The sequence below is a fragment of the Homalodisca vitripennis genome, chromosome 3, assembly GCF_021130785.1.
Source record: "Homalodisca vitripennis isolate AUS2020 chromosome 3, UT_GWSS_2.1, whole genome shotgun sequence".
Lineage (NCBI taxonomy): Eukaryota > Metazoa > Arthropoda > Insecta > Hemiptera > Cicadellidae > Homalodisca > Homalodisca vitripennis.
Genome location: NC_060209.1, coordinates 67,526,128 through 67,537,633, shown reverse-complemented (window position 1 = coordinate 67,537,633; position 11,506 = coordinate 67,526,128). Strand labels below are relative to the sequence as shown.

Here is an 11,506-nt window from a genome sequence, read left to right as displayed (position 1 = left end):
GGAAATCTAAAGGCTCCTTTTTCAAAATACAAATGTTTTTAAATTACCATCATTATATAACTTCAGTACTTTATTTTATGTCATTTAGTTTAAATTTAGCTGCACCTGTTACTGTTTCTAAACAACATTTGTGTGATATCTATGTTAAATTAATGTGTGATTTTGTGCACATTTTGTTTATGTTTTATTTATATATTGTAAATATGTCTGTTTTAAATTAAAGAGAGGACTCAAAAGAAAAAAGAAAATTCTAATTAAAAACTAAAATAACATTTAATAACAACATTATTTTATGACTAACTTAAAACCTACAAAATAACATCTTCATACTAAAACAAATACTGATTTATCACACTATAAGGCAACCTGTATTTGGAAACTGTAAAATGGCAACTTAAGAATAATATTAAGTTAAATCTTAAGAATACAACTCCTAAAGGCACCAACAATTATCTTCTATAGCTTTCATTTGGTACAAAAATTAACTTATAAATACTGTACATCACTGTTTAAACCTATAACTGTTACTTTTAATGTAAAAGTTTATATATTATATACACTAGGTGTCCAAAAGTATGAAAAACTCTTAGTTTTACTAATTTAGAACAACAAATTAACATGTGTTTAAAAAAATATTTTTAAGATGTTATTCACTGCATATTTTAGCTAGGGATGTTTTCTATACTGTTCATAATTTTAAAGGCAAGGCATGTGTAAGGAATGCCTTACTCTAACAAAACAAACAACTCTAACAAAATTGCGTCCACACTTACTAAACTATATGATATTATTTGTTAAAACAGCATCTGTCACATTTGTTTACCATATCCATTCTTGTATGTAAACATCACGTTGACAGATTGAAAAATATTAACTTTAGTGATTATAATTGCTGGTTTTAAGAACCCATACCTTTTCACAGATTATTATCCCTTAATACTGTAAGAACTAAAAAGTAAGGCCTCATACATTCCTTAAACTTAACTAAACTTATATTTGATTAAACATGGACACTTCATGTTTATGCTGTTGTATTGTTTTCAGAAACTGTCACATATTTTGGACAAAGCATATTTTGATACAAAAAATTATGTGATGTAAGATTATTGAATCTCTTAAAATATGTATTTACTTTTCTTCAATATCTTTATATCCCTTTTTATTTTCTAAAGCAGAAAAGTAAAACTAATAACAGTATTATGAAAACTTTAGCTACGTGTTCACAGTTGTGCGATACTGTAACTGAATATTTGGTACCTCACAGATTGATTATGTTATTTTAAGTACTGAAAAATATTTTCCTTAAGTACCAATAGTCCAAAAATTAAATAAGTACTCTGACAAAACCTTAACTATTGACATCTTTGGGATCAAATTTCCTTAAAATAATGTCACAAAGTAGAATGTATAATATTTCTTTAGTTACTCTACAACATTTTTTGTCATACCAGACCAGCATCTTTAGCCATCCCATAGAAGATTGATGCTGGCCGCTTCAGTAGATTTGTAGGCGAGTCAAACTCTTTAAGTGTTCCCCTCTCTAACACAATCACCCTGGAAAAATACAGTTTAAAATTAACTACTGTAATAATTTAATGCTTTGTATATAATATAAGTCCAATTCATTTATATACAAAGCATTGAAAAGTAAGTAGATAAATAACTTTGCAATGATACGACTTAAAATAAAATTTGCAAATTAATTTCTAGGCTATAAATAGGCATTTTTACCACTAGCATTAATTACCCTCTCAGGGAGCCATATAATGGTTTTAAATACTAAATAGACCAAAGCATGATGGGTTAGTTGCACATGTGATTAGCTGAACAACAAATTCAACAAATTAAATTAGGATAAAGAATATAGAACTAGAAAGCGATGTGTCACAACTTGTTTCAATACAAATTAATTGTTTACTTTTGTAGCCCATCACTCCTCAAAAAAGTCTATTTACTCAACAAAAACTGTGGTATAATACCTCTATCTGCACTTTCATCAATACCTTTACAATTATATGCAGCTTAATCTATACATTTAAGATTTGCTTACACCATACAATCTGTCCTCTGGAAGATGAAGAACTAGATGTTTCGTAAAAAGTTTTCAGGCTCTAATTTGGTGCACAGAATTTAACTTTCACGAGTTATGATCACAATTTTGCAAGCATTAGCGAGAATGGTATTTGCAAACCTTTGCTCCCTCTGCACAAAAATCCATAGCATAAGAATCTACTAACTCAGATCATCAGCAGTCTTCTGCTTTGCTTGGAAGCACAAATGTTTAAAATTAACATTGATTATATTAGACCCTTTAGAACCATCTTAAGGTGAAATAATAAATAATTAAACAATAGCAGAACAAGTTGGAGCAGTGGGGCTCACATAGAATTTGTTTTGATTTGGCACAGTGAATTATAAGTGCCCAAAGTTACTGTGTATGAGAAGGTTAAACTCCATAACAATCAAAGTTGGCAATGACAGAGTTAAAAACCACATGCTGGCATATATGTTTTTGGCAGAATAAAAGCATTTTTCCAGAATTTTGTAAAAAATTATTTGCCAATTTAACATAATATTATACAATCTAAATCGACATAGCATAGTCATTTCAAAAAACCCATTGACAGACTTGGAGTAAGTATTATATTATGATTAAAAGACAACACTTGATTATACGAATGATTACAGAATAGGGAACAAAGAACTTTATGGAGCAAGGTCTTTTCATCACCAAATAAGGTCATTGATAAACAAATAATTAGTATAGACAAATGCAGAACTTAAAGCATGAACAATGAATGCATTCATATTAGACAAGCACATAACAAAAACGAATCATACAGACAATCATAGTAAGAGCAAAGGCATTATTTGATCTGACATGAACTATATAGATGGCTTAATCTGAGGACAATTGCACCCAAGGATAGCAAAATGAGTAGAGACACCATTTTGTCATAGACTTGTGCTAAGAACTGATGTTCTTACTGACATATTGTGACACCTAGCAGAATTTTTCATTTATCCCAATAGTATAAAAATGCTATTTCTATATAGTGTTGGTATCTAGCAAAAATTATCAAACATTTTTACATGTTCTTATGGGTAACCATAATGGCAATGATAAAATTGTAGAAAAAATAGATTTGTAAAAACACTGAGTCCAGTCATTTGACATATGGATAAGATAGAGTTTAATGATAGTACTATAATTCAAAACTGATGATCTACTTTAGCATAACTACTATAGGTTATATCATATTATGTATATTGTCTCTATACACTCGCCTAACATAGTCTATTATTTTGTTGAGTTATGTTGCTTTTGGGGGTACTATACAGTTCCAGAATCCTCCTCAGATATTCTGCTGTATCAAATTATCTATTTTATTTCTACATTGTACTAGATGTACACACCTGTCAGAATCCATGATGGTGTTGAGCCTGTGAGCTATTGTGAGCACTGTACAATCCTTGAACTCCTCACGTATTGTCTGCTGTATCAAGTCATCAGTCTCTAAGTCGATGGCAGCGGTGGCCTCATCCAGGATCAACACCTGAGTTTTCCGCAGCAGTGCTCGAGCCAGGCATACCAACTGTCGTTGGCCAACACTACAAAATGTGAAATATTATAACCAATAAAATGTAAATTAGATTGTATAAAGTGATTGCATCAAAAAGTTTTAAAATAACTACAAATTTAATTCATTAGCTAAAGGTTTTGAACTTTGTATGTGAGATGAAGATAGAAACAAAATTTGTAACCGATTATTAGGACTTCACTGTATTCCAAATTTTGTAAAGTCATTTCCGGCAAATAATAAGACAAACGTGTATAATTTTAGTAAGATTTAAATAAACTAAAAGTCTTAATAAACTTGTGTGTTTTTTTTTTAATTGATGCCCTAAGGCATACCAAATCAACCTTGAGATTTAATTTAATTTAAAAGCCACACTACTCTGAAACTAATTTCACATTAATAATCAATTACAAAACAATCTTTTGTAATGCACGAACATTTGAAACAGCCCACTCACTTTACAATAGACATTGTTTATTATGCTGCACAATGAAATATTAGGGATTGCAGCAACAGTCTGTTTGCCCACCTTCACACCATTAGAAACAAGATAATTGTTTTTATAAATAACCCTGCAAATTTTTATATAAAACAACACTGCTTTTCTTATGTGTAACATATTTATACATCTTAGTGTACCTCAAATTTTCACCACCCTCAATGATAGAATGATGCAGCTTCTGAGTTTGCGAGCGAGTAAACTCGTCGAGATGAGCGAGTTGCAGTGCCCGCCACAGGTCTGTGTCACTGTACACCTCAAATGGATCCAGGTTCATACGTAGAGAGCCGGAAAACAGAACAGGATCCTGAGAAGATTAATCAATTTTTGTCAATACAATTGAAGATCAATAGCCACAACTTTTCAAAATTACTTTATTAAACTTTAAAAGGATAGGCTGATTTTGTATAAGAAATTTATATTATAAAGAATATTAGTTATGAACTACAAAATACTTTTTTATCCCCAAAAATGTAGTAACCATTATGTAATATAAAGAGACAATTGATTGTCCAAAGTTCGTTTCTGACGATGGATGATTTGAAAGGATAACTGGATTATGGACCTTTACCATCCATCCTTTATTGTTACAATAAAAAGGAACGTGTGATTTTGAGGCTTGGAATTTATCCTCTCCTTTAGCTGTGTAATACTAAAGCATAAGTTTACACTAGAAAAAGTAAAAAATTGCTCAAAATTTATGATAAAATAATCTTATGGAGTGAGATGAAGCTGATAGTACATATTAAGAGAATTGTTTCCAACGCTCCAAACATCATACATACATACGCTCAAAGGCTCCATACATAAAATTAGCATGCCATCACTAAGTCATCCTTCTGTTAGTCAGGCCACTTTGGATGCTAATAATAACAAAATAGACATAAAAGTAAAAAATTTACTAGGAATCTCAAAAAATGTTAAAAATTAAAGAAACCTCATTCAATATAACTGATATAATATTGGCTTGCCAAGGATCAAAGACAGTGAATCCACTATTTTGGTATTGTTAGATCATTCCAAGGGTTTTTTTTTACCCAAGGACCATGCTTTTCTTTATGGTGCTTTTTTCAAGCTGCTTTCTGTAATTTTAAAACTGTTTCACAAAGATCATTTTAAGATTTTAATATTGTACATTCATTTGGAAAATACAAAAATTCATTCATTCGTTCACTTTTTAGATTAAAATAACGTCCTATTATTAGCCAAATTAAAACATTTGGGCTTTTCACCTTTGGGGTGCACGGACATGTCTACGGAATGGCTAGAACTGGACTTAAACTTCCCTGTTATTTATCTAAGTTAGTTTGTAAATATGTGTGTTCTTTTTGTGAATGTTTATGAACTATATTTGTAAAGTTTTTAAATGATTTGACAATACTGCCAGCTAATTTGTGTAATTTTTATCTGCATCCTGATGATGGCAATATTGTGCCAAAATATGTAGATTTAACTACATCACTTACAGGACTGATAATTTACTAAAGGTAAGAACCTACTTTTAGTTGCTGTATTCTTTCATGTTGTAATGTTTGTGCTTCTCGTAACTTGGAGTGGAGTTGAGGTATGTTTAAAGTTATTTGACATACAACCTTTTTGTTTTAAACTTTGACTTTAGTGAGTTAAAACATCACATCACTATGTTTTATTTGGTTTAATTTTTGCACAATCAAACTCATACTTTAAGGCTGACATCAGAAGAATAGTCAATAGTCAATCATCTTTATTTACATATCATCAAGATCTGTATTGGCGTCAACAAAATAAATTAATTAATTAATAACATACATAACTAAATAGCTTCAGTTTCTTGCTTTACAATGTCAATGACCAGGTCCAGGTATTCTTTAATGGAGTAGACAGGTCTCTCCATTAGCAATTTTTTTTAGTTGAGTCTTCAGTTCTGTCCCTTCTAGGTCTTTCAGTGTTGGTGGCAACATGTTGAACAGTTTACGTCCCGTGTAGGAGGGTTTCTTGCCTTTCTTGGTTGTACTGAGTCGTATGATGGGTAGGTAGATGATACTCAGTAACTCTTCGGGTTCTGTACGAGTGAAAATCCCTGCCTCTTGGAAAGTCTGCTTCTTCTGTGTCTGATTACTGCGTGGATGTAGAGAGCGACAACAGTTAAAATTCCGAGTGACTTGTAAGCCTCTCTGCAACTGTCTTTTGGGTTAAGGTCTGCAAGCGCCCTAATCGCCTTTTTCTGCAGAACAAGAACTTTGGTGAGATTTGCCTCAGATGTCCCACCCCAAGCTGTCAGGCCATACCTAAAGTGCGATTCAACCAACGCATAGTAGGCTGTCTGCTATGTCTATGCCACGTATACCATTTCATCCGACGTATTGCAAATATTCCAGTACTGAGTTTTTTTGTTAAGATGTCAGTGTGATTCTTCCAAAATAGGTTATAGTCAATAGTAATTCCCAATAACTTTTTGTGATTTTTAACTGAAATGTCAGGAATTTCTGGACAGTTGTCTCATCTTCTACTGAAATTTATTTGTGTTGTTTTTAGTGGGTTTATAGCTATAAGTCATTACAGGCAGTATTTAAGGGCTTTATTTGTTGAGTTTAAAATGTTTGAGTTCACTTCTAGAGCTGAGTCATTGCTACAAATCAGGGTTGTGTCATCTGCATAGAGTACGGGTTCTACATTCTCAGTTGTAAACAGCTGTGGGAATTCATTTGTAAACAGTGCAAATATAAATGGTCCCAGTACCAAGCCCTGTGGTACTCCTCGTACTATTGGTAGTGGTACAGATTTATAAACTTGAACTCTCCCATTAATTGATTTTTTGACCTCAACCATCTGCCTATGCCCTTCAAGGTAGCTTTCAACCCAATCTCCAGCCTTTCCGTTGATTCCCAGTTGTGACAGTTTCTGAAGGATAAGTTTATGCGCTAGGCAATCGAAAGCCTTACTATAGTCCTACAGAATTGCTGAGACGTGTTTGTGATTCTCAAGTTGGTCAGTCACAAATTCGACTAAGATATTTATTGCTGTGATGGTAGATTGTCCTTTAAAGAATCCATGTTGGTTTCTGGTAATGACATTGTGTTGTTCCAAATGCTTAAGCATTCTTGAAAGGGCTATTTTTTTCAATTATCTTTGAAAAAGTGGAGATAAGTGCGATAGGTCAAAAATTTACCGGTTTTGTTGTGGCTCCATTGTGGCTAAAGGATTTGTTAATCATGCTTACAAGAGGTCCTGCTAATTGTTTTGCACAGTGTTTGACAGCCTTTGTTGGGATTTCATCTACTCCACAGGATAATTTTGACTTTAGGGACTGTATGATTTTTAGAACTTCCTCTTGGTTTGTTGGTGTGAATTCCATATGAAGGTGGTTAAAATTTTGTATTCTGTGCTCAGAGGGAAAGGTTAGGTTTTGGAGCTGTTTACAGTTTTCTTCTAGCGTTGTTTCTGCGTTTTTTCGAAAAGAATTGATTCAGATGCGTTGCAATTTTTAAAGGGGCTTCTTCGATTTTATTGTGTATTTCTATGTGCATTAGGCAATTATCCATCTGTTTATTTTACTTTTCTGAGTTTATGATTTCCCATACTGCCTTTGACTTATTATCCGACTTGGTGATGTGTTTGGCACTGTTTTCACGCTTAACCCTTTTAGGACCAGACCAAAATTTGACATGTGCAAAGAAAATTTTTGCGTTTTTCTGGCCATGCTCCAAGAACTGTGCATATTAAAAATGTGCGATTTTTCAAGCGTTTGAGAGAAAAATCATATCTTCAGAACTAATTATTGTACAGATTTGTTTTTAGGCTTAAAATGTTCATAATTAAATTGTTCATTGTGAAAAAATAAATTTAAGTCATTATATAGCAAAAAACAATTTGATTTATCTGTTTATAAAATAAAAAAAAGAAAAAAAATAGAGTTTGTTCTTCAATAACTACCAAAAATGGTATTTATTAGTTCTACATATAATTCTCTATAACTGTACAAAATTTGAAAGCCCTGGAATAAAAAATAAAAAGTTTGTAAATTAATTAAATTTTTCTGTAACACTGGTTAAAACACACTTTTCACCAATAGCCTAACATACAAAACCTTATAGGCTACTAAGGATATTATGCGGTACTTTGGGATTATACCGACTACACCGGTATGAAGAACACAAAAATATACATTTATAGAAACAAACATGATAGAACGAAAAAAACAACTCTTTAACCTGTTGAGTCCCGGGTTATGGCAGCACAGGGGCATCTGCTGGCCCGGGTTTTTTCTGGCACTTGGTTACTACTTTGCATTATAGTTATTTTTTGCATCTGCATAATCATATACTCATAAGTTTTATTTTTATGTTTATTTATTTCATATTATTGATATTTCTAAATTCAAATATACATATTTAAATTTATATATATATATATATATATATATATATATATATATATATATATATATATATATATATATATATATTGGGGTTAGGCCTACATTCAGTTCCTTCATTGCCAGTAAAGTCATTTCTGGGATTATAATTTTGAACTACCTCGTTTATTACCAAGTCAACACTATCCAAAGTAGGCTTATTTGAACGATTATTAGAATAAACAGTATCACCTGATGGTCCTGGTACTGGTTCATCGAGATAACCTAAATCGTGGTTGAAGTCTGCATCACGAACTAGTTCACTAAAAATAAAATCACCACTTCTTACACGACTGAAAATATCCACATCACTTTCGTCGTCACTATCAGATAGTTCACTAAACTCACTGCCCAATAATTCATTAATATCTTGATCAAACAACTCATGCTTACGCGAAGCCATAATTATTGTGTACAAACAACAGCAACCGGCTGAAACGCCTCGACGTTTAGAGTAAAAACAGGCTGCCAAGTATCGTAGCGCGAAACAAAATATACCTCACGAGAAAGCCAGTGTTCTCCCGAGTAACCCGGTATATTGAACGTCATTTAATTTAGCGAATTGAGTTGAAGAAAACACAAAAATAAAACGCTCTGCGCGCGGCCGCAACAGTACGGCAACAGGCCACGACTGCACACTTGCCTCAGTCGCAACTGTGCGGCTACGGGATCCAACAGGTTAATTACAAACTTACAACGATTATCAAATTGTTAATGGGGTCAGATTCCGTTATATGCCCCCAACGCTTAAACTTTTTTCAATGAATTTAGAACGTTATAAAACGATGTAGTTGAGTAACAGAACTAACATTCCATCAATCAACAAGCGTTTCCAGGTAATGTGATCGGTATTGTTGTCGCTGTTATCTTTCTCGAGAATCCCGATTACGGCAGGCCGCGCGGCATCACATGATTATTTAAGTTTTTTGCACGGTACATAAAAACAAGTTTTGTGTGTTTTTTTCAATAAAGAGTTTAGTTTTTGTTGAATTTTTGTGTTTGTATAAATGTAGGGGTAAAACACGGAAGTACAACAAAGCGACGCACCAGCTGAACGGGCGGTGAGACTCTGCAATCACGTTATCTACTAGACCGTTCGACTTTGACCTCTGTCTGAGGATGGGAAGGGGTTTGCGATAAGACAATTCCTGTTTTATATTGACAAAATTTGTTCTACGCTAATCTAGTAATCAGTAGAAGCAAAATGTCAAATAACGATTCATGTCTGGGTGTGGTCGGTATAATCCCAAAGTACCCTGACAACATTACGATGCAACATGGCCGTAAAATATTTTTTTTCACCAAGCTGATGATTCCAAAGACGTTTAAAATTTGATATCATAGTAATAAACATACAGGGAATAGAAAAATAGTATATTTATTCCATATAGAGGATTAAAATATCTCTTAAAAAATATGAAAAGTCCGCCGGCGATAAATAAGACAGCTGGTCCTTTTCGCATAGTATGCCGCCGGCGATAAATCAGACGGTTGGTCCTTTTCGCATAGTACGCCGCCGGCGATAAATCAGACGGTTGGTCCTTAAAGGGTTAAGAAGATGATATATTCCCTTAGGATGCAATACTTAATCATGGCAAATACTTGTAATTCTATTATTCTTTAAAACATACAATTGTACAATAATACCAGTAACATATAATGTCTAGCACTTAGGAAGATTATTATTATAACCTGAGGAATGATGGTAAGCTTGGACCTGAGATCTCCCAGTCCAATTGTAGAGATGTCCAGACCATCAATGTAAATATGTCCCCCAGCAGCTTCCAGTATACGGAACAGACTCAGAGTGAGAGAGGACTTGCCTGCTCCAGTGCGACCAACTATGCCAATCTGGAATAAATACATGTATTCATAAATACATGTATAATCTAAAAAGGGATTAAAAATTTCAATTGTCAATTTATACACTGTGTCTCATACTGGATTCAATATCAATTTTTTGAGGGATGCATTTCTTTGTTAAAATATTGTTTGCCAACCAAAATGTAATACAATTACACTTGATTTACCTAATTTAGAGGCTATTAAAACATATATAGTTTATAACAAATACATACCTTTTCAGTTTCATTAATATACATATTTCTTTAATTTATAGTGTCACAAATTTACATTGTATAAACTTACATTGACAAATTATTACCTAAGATAAAAATGAATACTGACAGTACGAGATAACTCCAATGTCAAAAAAACCTACACACACCTACACAATGTCAAAAAAAGGTTATACACGAAATAGTTTGAATATAATGATATAAAGTTTGTTTCTAAGAATCTCATAATAAAAATAAATTTAATTCACTACAAAATAATTAACGTTCCATATATAAAATAATATTCTTCAATAACATGTTGTCTTGTATTAACACAGTACATGAGGATGATTGAAAACCTTGAAAAACAATGAGAGTTGAGGCTGGTTTGATTACCTGACTTTGCCTTTAAACTTTCACCTGTGCAGTCAATGTTTGTTGACAGCAGCTGATGATGAGCGAAGTTATTTATATATCTTTCATAACCAGACATACATAAATTGAAGATATTGTTAGATTTAGGTATAACGATTAATAAATAATGCGTAATTACTGTTATTTATTGAAAAATATTATTTAATAGTTACTTAAAAGTCAATTTTTCAAATGTCTGATGGATTCGATAATGTTTATAGTATTGGATGTGGGTTCAGATCCGACATTGTCTTCAAAGAATGAAGGAAAATAAATATATAAGAAAATTTTACACCTAAACAAGCAAATCTTATTTAAATCTATGTGTACATCTAATTTTTATACAGATCTCTACCTTTTCTCCGCCGTTAACCACGAAAGAAACACCTCTAAGCACCAAATCCAGACCTTCTCTGTACCTCACTTGGTAGTCTTTAAATTGCACAGTGCCATGGCTGGGCCAGCCTGGATGTGGCCTGGGCTGTATTTCCCATGGTGCTTCCTGCAAACAATCCCCAACAGACTCACAAACTAATAATGTAATCATTGAAAAATAAAAGTA

At 32.7% G+C, this 11,506-nt stretch overlaps 1 protein-coding gene across 1 annotated transcript; it reads right to left on the bottom strand.

Moving 5' to 3' along the window:
* Window positions 1–254: 254 nt before the first annotated feature.
* LOC124357017 (ATP-binding cassette sub-family C member 3-like) lies at window positions 255–11,506 on the bottom strand. Its single transcript, XM_046808388.1, has 5 exons — window positions 11,300–11,506; window positions 10,166–10,324; window positions 4,221–4,387; window positions 3,418–3,612; window positions 255–1,554 (listed from the first exon to the last, which is right to left on the bottom strand). Exons 1-5 carry the CDS (start codon window positions 11,489–11,491, stop codon window positions 1,443–1,445), a joined length of 825 nt encoding a protein of 274 aa, XP_046664344.1. The 5' UTR covers window positions 11,492–11,506; the 3' UTR covers window positions 255–1,442.